Here is a 20,116-nt window from a genome sequence, read left to right on the forward strand (position 1 = left end):
GGGGGGGCGAATTCCATTCCCACCCACCTTAGGCTCAGGCCCATGTAAAATTGGCCATCTGGCTACGCCCCTGGCACCAATTTACACATGTAACTTATAGAATACTTTCAGTCAAACTTTTCTTATTTTAAAAAACACAACTGAAAGGAATCCTTCAGAATCTCAGTAAACTTTGGAATGTTGACCTAACCTTGAGATACTATGCATAAACATGCAAAATATACAAGAGCACATTTTTTTTTCTCTAACTACAATTTTCATTTGATATTGAGAAGAGAGGCTAAAAGAATCCTTCCTATGCAGTCTCAGTAAAGAAGGTCAAAGACAGAAAGTGAATCATCAACTTGCCATTGAAGGCAAGTCTTCCAAAACAAGGCTAAGGTACAGACTGAAGAGTGATCTATGGTGTCCTGAACAATTCACACCATTACTCTACCCTCAAACACAGATGATTAAGATGCGGCCTAACTCTGTCACTCACTCTATACTCTTCACCATTCCATAAGAGGAGAGTGAGAAATGGCAACAGCCAGGGGAAGGGAATTATCAAAAGGGAAGTTGATGGAGAAAAGACCTTGTGAGTGCATCTACCAAGTTAGTTCCATCTCCTTCTGCTGCCCCCCTCCCCAACTCAAACTAGGTCACTAATACTGGTCTTGGTCCCATTTTTCCATTACATCCAAAAAAATTGGCCAATGCAATAGTTAAGGGTCAGATTTTGCAACATTTGATATATCATCATGCAAAACCAGGGGACTTGGAAATATTCATGCATGGAATAAACTGAAATATTGTTTTCTTTTTAGCAATAACAATTTTGGTAGAAGTGAATATAGTTAAACAATATACAGTTTTCAAGTGCTTACAAATGCTCAGTTCCTTGGTGCTATCACAAGCATCCATAGTAGTTTTCACTACAGTCTTCTCCTGCTGTACTGTGTTGTTGAGAACTTTAGCCTGGCAATGAGCTTCAGTACTGTCAATGACAGTCAGCAATGCTTCAAGAGACAGAAGATGAGTCGTATACAATTGTCCTGAAACTGGAAAGGCATTCTGCAGAAATAAAAGTACAAAAACAGAGAAAAATTTAAAGAATGGAGATAAAGCCATGTTTACTTTATCTGCATGATGCATCAACTGAACAGTAAATCAAGTTTTCCAGAGTACAAAAAATTCACCCCAAAACAAATAACTGTTCAGGATTGTCTTTTTTCCAGAGGAATGTCTTTCATATTACTTGCAAGCACCCAACCTATTCTTTGTAAGCTGTCTAGCATGTAACAAGCAGAGCCTTCCTTGCCTTGATCTCTCTCACAGCAACTTCTAGGAAGATGATATCTTTTATTGGATGAACATAAAAAGATACTATATGAATTTGAGACCACAAGTCTCTTCATGAGACAAACTCTCTTAATTCTATTTCATAACTTATAAGATTCTAGTCAGACCAAAAACTCTCATCTAACTACAATATTCCTCAAAATCATTGGTGACATGGACTCATCTCTGTGCCCCAGATAAGGCTGGTCCAAACATATCTGTAACACTAGGCAAACCTTCCGTGGTGCACTCCAGGGTGGCTCAAGACACTATCCCTCTCCCTTCTACCCTTGAAGTCCAGCAACTCCCCTTCTATTCTCCATCTCACCGAAGTCCAACAAATCCTTCACTTCCACACGCTCCCTGTTCAGAATTTCTCCTGAATCTTCCTTTTCCCTCATACGACCTGCTCTCTTGCCTCCTCCACTGCTTCTGCAGCCACTTTACCTCTGCCTGGGCTGCCCTGACATGCTAGAAAGAAGTGTGCACAAACTTCTTGCCAAAGGGAGCAGGACCTAGCAGACTTTGAGCACATGCCAGCACTCAGAGGCCCTGTAACATGAATGCCTCTTTCAAGTGCTTCAGGGTAGATCAGACAGAGTTAGGGTGGCTTCAGCAGCAGTGGAGAACAGGCCCTGTCTTGCTTCATCACCCAATTATGCTGTCCTAGGCAGATGCCTAGTTTGCTTATTTGTACAACCAGCTGTACCCCCAGATACCCTTGGATATTATTTCTATTTACACAAATGCCTTCCAACAATTCTCCCCTGTGATTTAGGTTTATTAATTTTAAACCTCACCTCTTCGAAACTCTTAAATAGACTTGCACTACTAGTGCCCAGAGTCTTCAACAAAATATACTGTTAGCATGCAGAAAAAAGATGCAGCCTATCACCATGCCTTTCTATCTCTCCCCTCTGCCCACCTTTTTGTGACCCGATTGTCTTGGTTCCTATTACGCCTGCTACTTAATCTTCTCGGTTTCCTAACTAAGTTTAGCTAATGGTAATGCAGAGGAGTTTAAGGACCTTTGAGAGAAGTTTGGTAAGATCTTCAAAGAGGTTGGAGCAGTAGTAGTCACAGTCATAATTAATGTAGAGCTCAGTGACAAAGCTGGGAATTCTCCAGAGTTGTACAACAGCCTCTAGTGCCATCTCCTTCATCTCATATGGCATCTTAGGATTTTCTACGGTAATAATGTCCATCAACTTTTTTACATACATCTGGAAAACAAACAGTTTATACGGTTACATAATAGCAATGAAATTGCAACACTGTACAGTATTTAAGGTCTTAGCTAAGCCATAAGAGAGCATGACATACCCAAATAGTTCCCAAGTTCACAGTCAATAGGAAAGCACCTTTCTGGGCAATTATGATATAAGGGTTACATTTATCAATTTGAAATGGTTCTCCCCATCAGAATCTGCCAGGTACTTCCAGGTGACTCAAACTGGCCATTAACAGTCAGGATACTGAATTCAATGAACCACTGGTCTAGCCCAGCGAGGCACTTAAGTTTTTATATAATAAATTAACTTTTACCATCATCTAAGCACTCTGAAGAAATCCAGGTGATATTCAGCCCGTGTAGACATATGGGTGTTGGCTAATATTCAGAGCTTGACCTACATACCTAACCAGGCAAAGAAAGGACTGCTTCTTATGCAGTCCTCAATGCCCAGTTAGGTTTTTGGCACTGAATATCCTTGGAGTCTGCATATCTTCCAGGTCCGCCCTGACTCTGCCCATAGATCGCTGTTGTACTAACCAGATAATGCCATGAAGCTCAGAGGGGCTATTCAGGGACACTGAATATCCCCTCCTGCCCCAATAATCAGGATTTAAGCAAGCAGGAACCTCTCATCCATTTAAACCCTACCAAAATACCTCCTGGATGAGGAGGCAGCTGCAGAAGACGTCCAGCGGGAGGGAGAATCATAGCCTCAATGTGCTTTTTGATCTGGTCAGCGACCTCTTCGACCTTCTCTCCAAAAAGATTATCCCCCCCCCACCCCACCCCCCGACAAGGGGCATCTGCCATCCTCTACAGGACCGAATGGTCCAGGTCAGAAACATGCAGCCATGAGAGTCTGCGCATTGCTATACCTTGGGCAGAGATTATGGATGCTACGTCAAAAGTGTCGTAAGTGCCCCGGCCAAGAACTTGCGACATGCCTTCTGTTTCTTGACCAACTGGCGGGCTCAGCCTGCTCCGGAGGGAGTGCATCAACCAAGTCAGACAGCTGCCTCAACGAGTTCCAAAAGTAAATGCTCGTGAAGAGCTAGTAAGATTGAATATGGGCGATGGGCATAGCGGCCTGATACATCTTTCTCCCAAAAGAGTCCAGGATTCTAGCATCTCTGCCTGGGGGAGCTGAGGTATAGTCCCTAGTACTCCTGGCTTTTTTGAGAGCGGCATCCACCCCCACGGAGTCATGGGGTAACTGAGACCTCACCAACCCAGGTTCCTCATGGATCCGATATTGGGTATCAATTTTCTTGGGGACCACAGGGACAGACAGAGAGGATGTCTAGTTCCTGGTGAGGACTGCCTTGAGTACCATGTGGATAGGAGCTGTCACTGCCTCCCTTAGGTGGAAAGGTGTAGTCCATCTTGGCCCTAGGCTCATCCTCCACTTCTACGGGGAATCTATGGGGAATGGAATGGCCTCAGCCATTTCTCGCACAATAAAGATGTAGGAGAGGCTCTCTGGTGGAGACAGTCTCCTCTCAGGTGGAGGGGAAGTCTCAGAAGGGATCCCATAGGACTCACTGGAGGATAAGTACCTGGGATCCTCCTCTGATTCCCATGAGCATTCCTCTTCATTATCGGATAGAATTTCTCTCAGGGATGTCCGAGACCAGGCATGACCCACGCCCTTGAGAACAGTGTCAAGAAGCCAGCTCCTGCCTCGACTCCTGCAAAGCTTCCTCCACCGAAATTGGAGTACCGGGCTGGGTGGCAATCGGAGGCTGCACAATAGGTTGAGAGCCAGGCGGAGCTGCAGCGGAAAGCATGGCAGGCACCCCCAATGCATATCGCTGCATCAATCCCCCCGAAAGCTCTGGGTGCAAGGCTCGGATACGCTCATCGAGAGCCGCCATCAGTAAAGACTGAGGGGCCAGTTGGGGTTCAGGTTGCCGAATCGCCTGGGGTGTGGGAGCAGGACCCGGCTGCTGGGAGCAGGACGCATCGGCACCTCTTGAATGGAGGGGGCGCGATCCTCCCGGCGTTGACGCTTTTCGGGTGCCAAGTCCCTTTGCGTCCTGGAGCTCCTGGCACCATGCAAAGGAGATCGGTGATGGTGCTTCTTGCCCTTCGCCGGATGCACATCACCCAGAGTCCTTGGTGCCTATGAGGATGACATTGAATCCTCCAGTCACCTCGGGGTCGGGTCCAACCATGGACAGTCCCGGGGGACCTGCATAGGAGAAGGCCTCGAGGCAGGTGGAGGACCCACGCGATGACTCATTGCTCCCCAGTGTCTCAGGGTCTTGAAGCAGCTATCTCTACCTCGACTCCCAATGCCGATGCCTCACTCGATGTTGACGCTAAAGAACTGGACTGAGCTCCAAAAAGGTTTTTCACGTTGAGCTTCTCGGAAAATTTGAGTCCTTTTCTTCATATGAAGAAAATGGATACAATTTGCCGGGCTATGGTCAGGCCCAAGGCACTGAATACACCAAGAATGTGTATCAGTGCCCTAGATTGTCTGGTTGCATCGGGTACAACGTTTGAAGCCACTAGGAGTCTGATGACATGGAAGGGAAAATGGCTTCAGCTAAATTAAAAGTCGTGAATGTGCATGAAAAAAATGGAAAAACACTAAAAGAGGAGACCTAGCAGGTCTAAAATCAGCCCATGGTGAAAAAGAAAGGAAACTTAAACGCATGCCAAAGCTAAGAACTATAAGGGAGTTTTTAATTTTTTTTTTTAAATAATAATAAAACAAAAAAAATGTGAAAATTCTTAAGAGCGGGGAGCAAAAATACTGCCGGGCATGAGGAGCATCAGAAACACAGCTGCTTCTCATGCAGAGAAAAAAAACAATTGAAGAGGTACGGTCGCGCTGCAGGTGGGAAGGCACTTCACACATGCGCGTTGGAGTGATGCTCACGCTCCAGAAGGCTCTCGCAAACTTTTTTGCTTGGTACCATGAAGATCCTGGTGATGTGGGATTGTCTACCCATTCGTGAGAATGTAAGCCTGCTTGTCCTCGGAGAATTCTAAAATATCTGACACCAACGAGAGCAGTGACAGAAGCTGCTGTTCCGAATGCCATTCTAAAAAAAAAAATCTGCCAGCTCTGACATGCACCAAAGAAATGGATCTCTTTCTGGAGTGCAACAAGGTGACTATAATCTAGCCGGAGTAGCTTCTCTTCTGCAATCTTGCCTTTAAAGAGCCATGCCGTAAGACAAAATAGAGATGGATTCTGCATCTGGAGTGGACTCTAGACCAACATATCTGTCACTGGGAGCCAAATCAGTTCCTCCACTGCAGATCTCCCCACCAAGACCTCCTTGGCTAACTGAGAGCCACCAGAACGACCAAGTCTCTGTGGTTCCCAATTCTCCAAAGGGCCACAGGGAAAAAACATATAGAAGACTGGCCCTATGTCAAATCTACATTAGTGCATCATTCTGGGGCTTTCTAATGGGGGAAGGGAAAGGGAAACGGGACTTGATATACTGCCTGAGGTTTTTTTTTTGGTTTTTTTGCAACTACATTCAAAGCGGTTTATATATATTCAGGTACTTATTTTGTACCAGGGGCAGTGGAGGGTTAAGTGACTTGCCCAGAGTCACAAGGAGCTGCAGTGGGAATCGAACTCAGTTCCCCAGGATCAAAGTCCACTGCACTAACCACTAGGCTACTCATCCACATAGCTGGTCTGGAGGTTGTATTTACTCACTACTGTGCCTCTGCAAAAAGTTTCTACAAGATTCTCAACTATCTTCCAGTAATGCACACAACTTTCAAGTGATTCATGAGTGTGGCTTCATTTGAGTTACTTATGCTCAGAAAACTAACCTTTCATCTATCAAAGATATATACATATTTTATTAGGATACACTGAGGGGCATAATCGAACAAAAACGTCTATCTCCATGGGCGTTTATCTCCAAGAACGGGTCTGTGAAGGGGCGGACCGAACCGTATTTTCGCAAAAAATAGATGTCCATGTTTTATTCGACAATTTGTGAGCTGGGCGTTTTTGTTTTTCAGCGATAATGGAAAATGAAAGCGCCCAGCTCAAAAACAAATAAATCCAAGGCATTTGTTCGTGGGAGGGGCCAGGATTCGTAGTGCACTGGTCCCCCTCACATGCCAGAACACCAACCGGGCACCCTAGGGGGCACTTTTACAAAAACAAAAAAAAAGGTAAAAGAGCTCCCAGGTGCATAGCACCCTTCCCTTGTGTGTTGAGCCCCCCAAATCCCCTTCAAAACCCACTGCCCACAAGTCTACACCATTATTATAGCCCTAAGGGGTGAAGGGGGGCACCTACATGTGGGTACAGTGGGTTTGGGGGGTTGGACAACTAATAAGCATTAAGCAGCACAATTGTAACAGGTAGGGGGGGATGGGCCTGGGTCCACCTGCCTGAACTCCACTGCACCCCCTAACAACTGCTCCAGGGACCTGCATACTGCTGCCAGGGAGGTGGGTATGACATTTGATGGTGAAAATAAAAAGTTGTGAAACATCATTTTTTTGTGGTGGGAGGGGGTTACTGACCACTGGGGGAGTCAGGGGAGGTCATCCCCGATTCCCTCATCTGGTCATTTAGAGCACTTTTTTGGGACCTGTTCGTGTGAAAAAAGGGTCCAACAAAAGTGTCCTAAATGTTCGCTAAAAACGCCTTTATTTTTTTGATTATCGCCCTAACGCGTACATCTCCCTCGGCCGATAACCACGCCCCAGTTCCACCTTCGCCACACCTCTGACACGCCCCCATCAACTTTGTCCGCATCCGCGATGGAGTGCAGTTGAAAACGTCCAAAATCGGCTTTCGATTATACCGATTTATTCATTTTTGTGAGATAAACGTCTATCTCCCGATTTGGGTCGAAATCTAGGCGTTTTTCTTTCGATTATAAGGTGGATTGTGCACTATAACTCAATACTAATGTAATGATTACCATATCCAAAAAGGCCAAATAAGACAAAACACACACTCAGAACTTACCTCCAGTTGAAACTTTAGGTGTTCCCTCATGCTTTCAAATAATAGGAAGCAGGCCTGGAGAGAAGCTGCATACAAATTCAACCGCTCAACACTTAAGAGCTGGAGGCAGGAAAGGTCATGAAAAAGAAAACTACAGTTGAGATAGTCCCCTAGGTAAGCCATGTTTAAAATTTATGAGATTCCATCAACAACTTGGTGCCATCTTGTCAATTCACTGATTAATTTCATTTGCTCAACTAGTAAGTCTGGTCATCCTTCTCTCAGTGTACTGGCTAATCTGTGTGCTCCTATGGTGGTATAAACTTTAATATCATGCGGTAGTATGTGTCACATGAATAAGTACATTATTTACGTTAAATGTCAGATGGTAAGTATTTAGCTGCACTTATCTAGTTAACAGCACCTTCTACCCGGATAGGTGTCACTGACTGGGATATTCCATGGCACTAACACGGATAACGATGCTGAATATTACTATGAACCAGATTCTTGGTGATAGAAATGGAGGCAGACCCAAAGTTATCTGGTTAGTGGTGATATTCAGTTCTCTACCTAGATGACTATTTGGGTAAAAGCCTTGACAGCAAGCATGGTGTTCTATCTTTAAATGGTTAGATATCTTGATACCAGGCTCAATATTGCCACTATCTGGATAGTGCAAGCACTAATTTTCCCATCCTGAAATTCTAGCCACTATGCAAATACTAATGCTGACTATCCAGATTTTGTTTAGATATGGTGGCCAGTGTTTATAAAAATGCTGATCACCATAGCTCAATATTGACCCATTCTGAGAATTCCAAACACAGTTAAAAGGATTTCATGGGACCACTGTTTAAATGGAACTTACCTGGAAGAGGTGCCGGCAGAGCTCATCTTTCACAAGTCCGAGGAGAGAGAGATAATTGGAAATTGGAGCAGACTCCAATGCCACAGTGAGCAACTGCAACCCCATGTGGATCATCACCTCTGAGTTATGTCGGTCATGAGGATTGGTGAGGGAAATGAGGAAGCGGAACAGTTCTCGAATACAAGGCAGCCCATATGGAACTAGAGCAGCCCCTGAATGAAATAAAGAAAACACATTAAAAACATTTTTAAAATTCAAAAATATCAATTTACTCTAATTCTTTATACAGTCTTTTCATCCTGATATCTAGCACCACTGAAATTCAGCACAGTGTTCTTCAAAGTGAAATAAGGCATATTATGAATTAGATGCTTTATTGGAATTCAGTTATACTCTATTTTGTGTGTCCCCACCCCCCAACCCCCACTCCCCATCAACAAATACTGGAACAAAATTTCATTTAAAAAGGTATTTAACTTCTACTTTAAAAGGATGCTCCCTAAATGAATAGCTTATGCTCTGAAGATCTGCAACTAATGCTAACATAAAAGCATGACCTCACTGCATTATGGGATCAATGCTGTATAGCTGATTAAGTTGCAAGATATAAACACATTTCTTGCAGCTAATATTAAAAATGTTGTTGAAATCCAAGATTATAAAAAGTTACTTAAACTTCCTGATGGATTCTGTTCTTGGCTAGCTTAAATTCCATAGTATGGAGTTCTCACATGGGTGGCTAATAGGCTTAACATAAAAGAAATTCATTAATTTTTCTGGACAAGGTAGCTCCAACTAGGAAAAGTAATTTCCATGTGACACACTTTAGCAATAAGGATTCCATCAGCTCAAGAATGAACAAAGTTTAGGGTCATAAAAACATAGAATCATGTAGACAGATAAAGACTATATGGCCTATCCACTCTGCCCACCTACTCTCACTCTGTTAGAGACGCTATTGTACTTGTCCCAAACTCTCTTGAATTCAGATACTGTTTTCGTGTTCACCACTTCCACTGGGAGGCCGCTGCACAAATCCACCACCCTTTCTGTAAAGAAGCAATTCCTCAGGTTACTTACCTTCATCCTATGCCCCCTCGTTCCATAGTTTTCTTTCAACTGAAAGAGACTTGCTTCCTGTGCATATATGCCGCGTAAGTATTTAAATGTCACTATCAAATCTCCTGCCTTTCTTCCAAAGTATACATATTGAGATCACGGACCATTTTAGTAGCTGCCCTCTGGACTGACTCCATCCTGTTTTATATCTTTTTGAAGATGGGGTCTCCAGAACTGTACACAATATTCTAAATGAGGTCTCACCACAGTGTTATACAGGAGCATCATCACTTCCTTTTTCCTACTGGCCATTCCTCTCCATATGTACTCAAGCATGCTTCTAGCTTTCACCATTGCCTTTTCTACCTGTTTGATCACCTTAAGATTCATCACATATGATGAAACCCAAGTCTCGCTCCTTTTTCATGCACAAAAGTTCTTCACCCCCTAAACTGTACTGTTCCCTCAGGTTTTTGCAGTCAAAATGCATCACCCTGCATTTTTTTTAGCACAAAATCTTAGCTACCATAACAAGAATAGATTTTGAATTGGTTTTGATAGAGAATTATGATATGAAGGTCTTCCATAAAATTGGAGACAAAGCTGGACCCCAGTTTATCAGGGTATGATAGGCAGATAGGGGGCTGAGGTACACTCTGACAGAGGATGTTTTAAGTCTCTACTGACAGAGGTAGTATGGCATTTGGGGTGCTTGTAATGGGATCTTAACCCTGAGCAGAATACCAGATAGAAAACTCTTCCACTTGATGGCGTGAATTTGCTCATGGGAAGTTTTCTTGCTTCCATCAGAATTTCCTGTATTGAAGGAGGCAGTCCCAAGGAAGCAACTAGGCACTGCTCAACTTTCAGCCTGTAAAGTGGGATGCCAGTGCCTTGATTCTGCATAAAGGCAGGAAACACTCAGACTGATTAAATGGCTATTGGTTCAGCCTCTAAAGAAGGGAAATCAGTTTTGCTGAGACCAGTGAGGTGCTATGAAAATCACTGTACTTGGCTTTCTTTGGATGTTTTGCAGAGTTTTAGCTATTAGGGGTATTGGCAGATATGCATAGGGAAGGGACCAAATCCATCTATGGCCAGTGCTTCCTGTGCCAGGTAATTCAGAGATGAGCATCTCGAGCAGTAGAGATAATTTGGAGTTTTTTCTACATTACAGAATCTGTGGATCCAGTGACTACTCGTGAAGTTGAAGAAGCCTGCACAGTCTTTCCACTAAGGGAGTAATTTATATCAGGACATCTAAGTTAACAGACAGGAAGGCACCTATATTTAGCCTATTTTATAAAGATCAATAGGAGTTTATGTGCCTCTCACAAAACTCCTAGCCACCCACCTGGGGTTACCCTGAGCACTTAGAAGGTCTATCCCCAGCACAGCTCAGGTCTGCCTGCACCTGCTGCCTATGCTCTACACTAGCACCCACCGACTGGGTCACAAGCACCTCAGGGCCAGTCTCCCACTCACAAATTATCCTCAGTGATTTCTAGGTTACTGGAGGCCACACTCTTAGTGATCCCACAGTTCCAGAAAGCACAGACCCAACACACAAACCGCCAGGATTCTTTATCAGTCCAGACAGACAGCGGTAATAAAACTAGTTTACTGTCTAAAAAATTGAACAATGAACAAAAAATGTGCAGTCAGCAAACAATAACAAGTAGGTAAAATATGAATCAATTATAACACTAACTAAACATTTGTTTTACTTTTTAAAAAGTACCTGAGAAGATCAGATCATATAATTCACCGAGCCTCAGCAAAGAGATCCAACTCTCTTTTCTCCCTGGCTAAGACGGGACAAAAGGTAGTACACTTCAAATAAAAATGAGCTCCTGGGTCAATCAAAGCCGAGAACAAGTTTTAAAAGTATACTGCTTCTTATTTCCTGTGTGTTAAAACTAAAGAATGACATTCATTTCACTGTAACAGTTTTAAAGCAAACGCCAAATAGGAGAAATACACTTCAAGACACAATTAATGCAGGAAAATATCCAATACATTTTACAGGCTTAAAACATACTTGTCTTCACAGTGCCCTTATAAAATACTAGCACAAATCCTACAGAAATTGAGCCTAGACTGAAAGTGCAGGGATTATGCCTGCTCAAGAGCAGGTGTAAATGTTTGCACTCAACCCTGCCCATGGTCCATCCATTAGCACATCTACTGTACAAGCATATGCCGGCTTGCACTAGATATACTTTTAGGTGTGACCTAATTGTATAAAAGGTGTTCTACATGCCAAAAAAAGGTTTATAAAATTCCTATGCAGTTTTGCCTCCAAGGAAAGTAGGTTCCTTGGATATCTGACTGAGGATCACATGATCCTACATTTGTGCTGCCTCTTGACATAGCTGAAACGATCCTGCTACTCCTTGTTGACATAAAACATTGTTATATCTTTGGGCAGAAAAGATATAACCATACAAATTGAAACAATTGAAATTTGAGATAACCAAGAAAGGTTCTTTACAAAACAAAGCATGAAGCTCCAAGATTCTCCTGGATAAACAAAAAGCCATTAAAAATATAGCCTTTAGACTGTTCAGAAAAGTATCTCTCAAAGGTTAGAACGACGCTCTGATGACAGCCCTTAGAACTAGGGTCCACAGGCCAAAGTTACGCGACCCCCGGCAAGTATGTGACATTCTCACACATATCCAGAAATGTAAATTAATGCCTTCTGTTTTATTAATATCATGTATTCCAACACCATGTAACCCAAAATCCTTCTATAATACCAATTGTCTACTCTTTTCTAAATTCCACTATCCATGATATATTGTAAGCCACATTGAGCCTGCAAAGAGGTGGGATAATGTGGGGTACAAATGCAATAAATAAAATAAATAAATAAAAATAAAGTGGAAGACATAAATTTTTGATCCTTGCTGAAAACAGAAGACTTTCAGATAGGAGGGCAATGGAAGACCCCATACCAGGCTTCAATAATGAGCTAACAGAATAACCTGAACCTTACGGATATTCAAGGCCAAATCCTTTCCAAACACTCTCTATAGAAAGAACAAATTCTGCAGGATGGAAGCCTTGACAGAATCTGGTCCTCTCCTGATACCAGGCTTTGAAAACTCTTCCCACCCTAATGTAAACCAGGAACACAGAACTTTTTTGGGCCCTCAGAAGAATGGAGAATACTCCTAAAGAGTAGCCCTTGGCCCTGAATTATATCTTTTTAAGGGCTGGATTTTGCGTCATCATGGAAATGGATCTTCCATCAGAATCAGGCTCTGATAAAGACGTGCTTTCCAGAGAAAGAACCTTAGAGGGTCTCCTCCTACAAGCCAGACCAGATCTGTGTACCAGAAACATCTGACCCAATCTGGGGCCACAAGAATAGCAAAAACTCAGATATTGGATATCCTCTGCATGATTTTCTCTGACAGTGGCCACAGAGGGAAGACACTCCCACTACAACCACTGCTGAATCACAGCATCCAAACTTTCAGATTCTCGTTATTTTCCTTGGCTGAAGAATCTCTGGGCCTTGATGTTCTCTGAAGTCACCATAAGGTTCATAGCAGAAAACTTCCACCTGTTCACTACCAGGTAGAAGTCCCACTCCACCATCAACTGTTCCACTGAATGCAAAGGCTGAGATAGTGTACCTGAACATTCTTCAGGCCCACTATGTGAGCTGTCATGTTGTCTCCAGATGCCTTTCTGCACTTTCAAATGAGCGGCTGCTGTCACATTGTTAAGAAAGAATCCTTACCAACCTAAGATCAAAGGGGTAAATACTAACAGAGCCTTCAGTATGGCATGTATTTCAAGCTGGTTCATCAACCTCCAGAGACCCTGAGTCATTTCACCATGGCAGTGGGCTTCCCAGCTCATTAAGTTCACGCCTATAGGAGACAGTAATCAAGTGCAGTGCCTTGAGGTCCACCCAACTTTCCAAATTCTCTGACTGCAGTTACATAGATGGGATCTGACTCCCAGTTGCCTTGGCAACTACTTTTAGTAACTCTGAGATGGAGGGGCCATCTGGAAAGGAGGGACCTTTCAACCAGATGCAGATGTGCTTTTACTCAGGGCACCAGATCCAGATAACTGTCATGGACCCCATAACCTAAAGATAGTCCCAGGCCCTGGAAGCATTAGGCTTCACTATCCTGGCCTGTGTTAGGAACACTTTCCCCCATAGCAGTGGTTAAGTAATCTAAGGATTGTGTGGGCACTAATTTGCTCTTGATAAAACTGATCAACAAGTCCAAATGCTGCAGAACTCCACTACCCTGGAAGTAGAGGCATAACCCTCCTGCTACCTATGCTTGAACCAGCCAGTCATCCAGGTATACTAAAAAGCGAATGCTACATACCTGTAGAAGGTATTCTCCGAGGACAGCAGGCTGATTGTTCTCACTGATGGGTGACGTCCACGGCAGCCCCTCCAATCGGAAACTTCACTAGCAAAGGCCTTTGCTAGTCCTCGCGCACCCATGCGCACCGCGCATGCGCGGCAGTCTTCCCGCCAGAACCGTCTCGTGTTCGTCAGTCCCATATGTAGCAAGACAAAGACAAGGGAAGACACAACTCCAAAGGGGAGGCGGGCGGGTTTGTGAGAACAATCAGCCTGCTGTCCTCGGAGAATACCTTCTACAGGTATGTAGCATTCGCTTTCTCCAAGGACAAGCAGGCTGCTTGTTCTCACTGATGGGGTATCCCTAGCCCCCAGGCTCACTCAAAACAACAACCATGGTCAATTGGGCCGTGCAACAGCAAGGACATAACTGAGATTGACCTAACAATTTATCCAACTAACAGAGAGTGTAGCCTGGAACAGAACAAACATTGGCCTAGGGGGGTGGAGTTGGATCCTAAACCCCGAACAGATTCTGAAGCACTGACTGCCCGAACCGACTGTTGCGTCGGGTATCCTGCTGCAGGCAGTAATGAGATGTGAATATGTGGACAGATGACCACGTCGCAGCTTTGCAAATCTCTTCAATAGTGGCTGACTTCAAGTGGGCTACCGACGCTGCCATGGCTCTAACATTATGAGCCGTGACATGACCCTCAAGAGCCAGCCTAGCCTGGGCGTAAGTGAAGGAAATGCAATCTGCTAGCCAATTGGATATGGTGCGTTTCCCCACAGCCACTCCCCTCCTGTTGGGATCAAAAGAAACAAACAATTGGGCGGAATGTCTGTTGGGCTGTGTCCGCTCCAGATAGAAGGCGAATGCTCTCTTGCAGTCCAATGTGTGCAGCTGACGTTCAGCAGGGCAGGAATGAGGACGGGGAAAGAATGTTGGCAAGACAATTGACTGGTTCAGATGGAACTCCGACACAACCTTTGGCAAGAACTTAGGGTGAGTGCGGAGGACTATTCTGTTATGATGAAATTTGGTGTAAGGGGCCTGGGCTACCAGGGCCTGAAGCTCACTGACTCTACGAGCTGAAGTAACTGCCACCAAAAAATGACCTTCCAAGTCAAGTACTTCAGATGGCAGGAGTTCAGTGGCTCAAAAGGAGGTTTCATCAGCTGGGTGAGAACGACATTGAGATCCTATGACACTGTAGGAGGTTTGACAGGGGGCTTTGACAAAAGCAAACCTCTCATGAAGCGAACAACTAAAGGCTATCCTGAGATCGGCTTACCTTCCACACGGTAATGGTATGCACTAATTGCACTAAGGTGAATCCTTACAGAGTTGGTCTTGAGACCAGACTCAGACAAGTGCAGAAGGTATTCAAGCAGGGTCTGTGTAGGACAAGAGCGAGGATCTAGGGCCTTGCTCTCACACCAGACAGTAAACCTCCTCCATAGAAAGAAGTAACTCCTCTTAGTGGAATCTTTCCTGGAAGCAAGCAAGATGCAGGAGACACCCTCTGACAGACCCAAAGAGGCAAAGTCTACGCTCTCAACATCCAGGCCGTGAGAGCCAGAGACTGGAGGTTGGGATGCAGAAGCGCTCCTTCGTCCTGTGTGATGAGGGTCGGAAAACACTCCAATCTCCACGGTTCTTCGGAGGACAACTCCAGAAGAAGAGGGAAGCAGATCTGACGCGGCCAAAAAGGAGCAATCAGAATCATGGTGCCTCGGTCTTGCTTGAGTTTCAACAAAGTCTTCCCCACCAGAGGTATGGGAGGATAAGCATACAGCAGACCCTCCCCCCAGTCCAGGAGGAAGGCATCCGATGCCAGTCTGCCGTGGGCCTGAAGCCTGGAACAGAACTGAGGGACTTTGTGGTTGGCTCGAGATGCGAAGAGATCTACCAAGGGGGTGCCCCACACCTGGAAGATCTGTCGCACTACACGGCAACTGAGCGACCACTCGTGAGGTTGCATAATCCTGCTCAACCTGTCGGCCAGACTGTTGTTTACGCCTGCCAGGTATGTGGCTTGGAGCACCATGCCGTGACGGCGAGCCCAGAGCCACATGCTGACGGCTTCCTGACACAGGGGGCGAGATCCGGTGACCCCCTGCTTGTTGAGGTAATACATGGCAACCTGGTTGTCTGTCTGAATTTGGATAATTTGGTGGGACAGCCAATCTCTGAAAGCCTTCAGAGCTTTCCAGACCGCTCGCAACTCCAGAAGATTGATCTGCAGATCGCGTTCCTGGAGGGACCAGCTTCCCTGGGTGTGAAGCCCATCGACATGAGCTCCCCACCCCAGGAGAGACGCATCCGTAGTCAGCACTTTTTGGACCAAATTGTCCACCAATACAGGGATTTGAGAAAACTCGTGGACAGGTGGATCACGTCTTCTAGATCCCCAGCAGCCTGAAACCACTGGGAAGCTAGGGTCCATTGAGCAGATCTCATGTGAAGACGGGCCATGGGAGTCACATGAACTGTGGAGGCCATGTGGCCCAGCAATCTCAACATCTGCAGAGCTGTGATCTGCTGGGACGCTCGCACCCGCGAGACGAGGGACAACAAGTTGTTGACTCTCGCCTCTGGGAGATAGGCACGAGCCGTCCGAGAATCCAGCAGAGCTCCTATGAATTCAAGTCTCTGTACTGGAAGAAGATGGGACTTTGGATAATTTATCACAAACCCCAGTAGCTCCAGGAGGCGAATAGTCATCTGCATGGACTGTAGAGCTCCTGCCTCGGATGTGTTCTTCACCAGCCAATCGTCGAGATATGGGAACACGTGTACCCCCACCCTGCGAAGTGCCGCTGCTACTACAGCTAAGCACTTCGTGAACACTCTGGGCGCAGAGGCAAGCCCAAAGGGTAGCACACAGTACTGGAAGTGACGTGTGCCCAGCTGAAATCGCAGATACTGTCTGTGAGCTGGCAGTATCGGGATGTGTCAGGCTATTAGTGTACTAGCCATAGTCTCAGCTGATGCTTGAATAATATCATACAAGACAGGCTCAATTGTAAAAAAAAAAAAAATCATGGCAATGTACTGCCAGGCCTTAACAGCTAAAAAACAATATTTCTCTCAACATGTTGAACAAGCTGCAAATTCAACCACGCAGCTATTTTAAAAATAGTAAACAGCCTATTGCAAAACCCACAACAGAACAGGCCTTTTCAGTTACAACTAACCAGAAATGATTTTGCCACATACTTTGCCAACAAAATTAAAGATCTCCATCATTACCTAAAGACAGTCCTATCAAACCTCCCACGAGCTAAAGAGAGAACACTCTCTCCCCCCCCCCCCCCCCCCCCCACCCCACCATGTACAGCCATCTGGGACTCATTTAAGCAGGTTACAGTGTTGTTGGATTTCTCAGCAGCTTTGGCACTGTGGATCATATCATGCTTACAAGGCTGGCAGAAACTGGTATCAGTGGCAAAGTGTTCACATGGTTTATTTTCTTTTTGTCAGACAGATATCAATCAGTTTTGTTCAGCAGCAGCACACCATTACCTTGGGAACTGAACTGTGGGGTGCCACAGGGATCCATACTGTATCCCATTTTAATATCTCAAGCCTCTGGCTGAGCTGCTTCGGTCGATGGACGCAAAATTCTATATCTATAACCAATATGTCCAACCACTCATACCCACTGAACCAGATCTATCCGCAGCTTTGAGCGAACCGACTGCCTGTCTAACTGCAGCTCAGGAATGTGCAAAAAAACAACCCAAGCAAAAAAAGATTCTTTGGGTATTTAACACAAGTGGACAAATACCTAACTTCAGAATACCTTTTGAGAAGTATTAACTTCCCCTAAAATCACAGGTCAGGAATCTTGGGATTCTGCTAGACTCATCACTCACTTTGATCCCGCAAATTCAAGCAACCTTAAAAAATTGTCTCCATCACCTGTGGCAGCTACGAAATCTTTCTCCATATATTGAAAAGACTAGTCTGACCACAGTGGTCCATAGCATGATAATGTCAAGATTGGACTACTGTAATGCTCTACCAAAAAGAGTTTGCACCAGCTCCAACTAATTCAGAATGCTACAGCACAACTGATAGAAGGCTGGAAGCGGCGTGACTAAACCCTTCCTGCAAAAACTACACTATCAGTATTTTGCTCGGCTAAATTTACAACTATATGTTTGATTTTCAACATCCTCAGACAAAACAGGCCAGAGTACTTCAAGAATAAGTCAGCCCTATACACATCTTTGAGACTCTAAGGTCCTCTCAAATAGTATCACTATTTGTCCCCTCATCAAAAGAAATTATATATGATACCCGCCAATGAGCCTTGTCAGGAGTAGTCCCTACACTCTGGAACTTACTCCCAGAGTAGTTAAGTCTAACTTGAGATTGCTTCTCCTTCAGAAACCAGGTGAAAGCTTGTTTTTTTCTCCCAAGCCTTTAATACATGTGATGACTGATTATAAACTCGCTCTGCACCTGGACTAGCTTGTTGTACACCCTGTAACTTAGAACATTTCCTCATACCTTGTTGAATTGTACAAAGAACTTGCCTTAATTTTACCCACCAATCTATTTATCCCAATTGACTCTGTACTACCCCACCTTGTTCCTACCTATATAACTGTACGTACTACATAGTAAGCTATATTTTATATTCAAATGTTCTAATGTGTGCTTATTAGGTGTGTCACTGGCATCATGCTGACATTGTATTATTTTAAATTTTTTCCATGCTTTCTATTATGGTATCATTTGCATTGTTGTATTGTACTGACATTTATCATATTTCTGTTATATGATTGTTCTACAGTGCTGTTAAATGTGTATATATCTGATGTGTTTTATATTACTCCTATTATTAGGTTTCAATTTGCCATTTCCAAGTTTACCTAATTTACTGTATTTATGTTTATATTTTGGTCGTTTAGTTATGCTATTAACAAAATTGTAAGTTTTTATGTTAAACTGTAAACTGCCTTGGGTGAAACTCTTCAAAAAGGTGGTTTAAAATAAATCCCAATAAGCAAATAAATATACTCCCCTCCTTTAAGTAGCACATGTATAAGGCATTACCAACTGCTGTCATTTCTGCTCCTTGCCAGTTGCATTTGGTTCTAAAAATCAAACATATAAACGGCAAGTAACCGTACTCACTCGCAAATGCGCAGTAGAGACCTTCTCTGCCCCGCCCCCATGTCAATACGTGATGACGGGGGGCGGAACACAGAGGGTCTGTACTGCGCATTGCTGAGGGAGGGACACCGCCGTCTAACGCTCCCCCCACCCGAGTCGCCGCCGCCACCCACCTTCTACCCGGTCGGGCCCTAGCTCCACTATTGAAACAGCGAGGGTTCGGGAACGCAGCACTGAGCTCTGCTGAGCTGCCGACATCGCCCTTCCTTCTTCTTCTCTGCCTCTGTCCCGCCCTCTACGACATTACGTCACACGAGGGCGGGACAGGCAGAGAAGAAGAACGAAGGCCGACGTTGGCAGCTCAGCAGAGCTCAGTGCTGCGTTCCCGGACCCTCGCTGTTTCAATAGCGGAGCGAGGGCCCGGCCGGGTGGAAGGTGGGTGGTGACGGCTCGGTGGGGGGGCGCGAACTCGGAGGGGGAGGGGCAGCGGCGAACTCGGCGGTGGGGGCGGGCCTTTCAACCCCCCCCCCCCCCCCTTCCTATAATAGCCCGTTTTTACGGGCTCAAAGTCTAGTATAATAATAATTTAAAATAAAACTCACCTTCTTTCTGTGTGGATTGAGTAAACCTCACTCCCCTTGGGTTCACATAATCCATGTCATGAACAGAGGCAGTGTCTGAATGTTCTGCCACAGAGACACTGTCTTCCAGAACCTCTGGAATGGACTCCACAGAGGCAGACTGAATTCGATCTTCCCTCAGAGCTTCATTTGTCATACACTTGAATGAAAAACAAAATATGTATATAAACTCTTTCTTTCTCTCTAGAAGTACACACAGAGACAAGGAGGACAAGCACTCTGGTTTGATCAATATAACACAAACATTGTTGGAGTGATATATTTTTAAGGGCTTCTGTTGTTAAGTGTTTACTTTCCAGTTAATTAGGGGTTCTTTAAGGATACTTTCCAGAACCTGATACAGTCTACTGTTATTACCCACGCCAACTACTGCAACAGTGTCTTTTTAGGATGCAAAATCCAAATACTGAAGAGACTCCAGACTGCCCAAAACACGGCTGCCAGACTTATTTTTGGAAAATCAAAATTCGAAAGTGCATCACCTCTTTGAGCAAAGCTTCACTGGCTCCCCATCAAAGAAAGAAAGAAATTTTAAGATCAACACAATGACCCACAAGATCATCCACGGTGAAT

The 20,116-nt window shown here is 44.7% G+C and overlaps 1 protein-coding gene across 1 annotated transcript in view; it reads right to left on the bottom strand.

Annotated features, from left to right (window-relative positions):
• Positions 1–20,116, bottom strand: part of GBF1 (golgi brefeldin A resistant guanine nucleotide exchange factor 1) — a 573,313-nt gene that overhangs the window by 239,067 nt on the left and 314,130 nt on the right. The window contains 5 exon segments of the mRNA XM_030203372.1: positions 867–1,053; positions 2,349–2,543; positions 7,518–7,616; positions 8,368–8,579; positions 19,505–19,682. Of these exon segments, the coding sequence (XP_030059232.1) occupies positions 867–1,053; positions 2,349–2,543; positions 7,518–7,616; positions 8,368–8,579; positions 19,505–19,682 (871 nt within the window).

Source organism: Microcaecilia unicolor, chromosome 5 (genome assembly GCF_901765095.1).
Source record: "Microcaecilia unicolor chromosome 5, aMicUni1.1, whole genome shotgun sequence".
In the NCBI taxonomy this organism is placed as follows: Eukaryota; Metazoa; Chordata; class Amphibia; order Gymnophiona; family Siphonopidae; genus Microcaecilia; species Microcaecilia unicolor.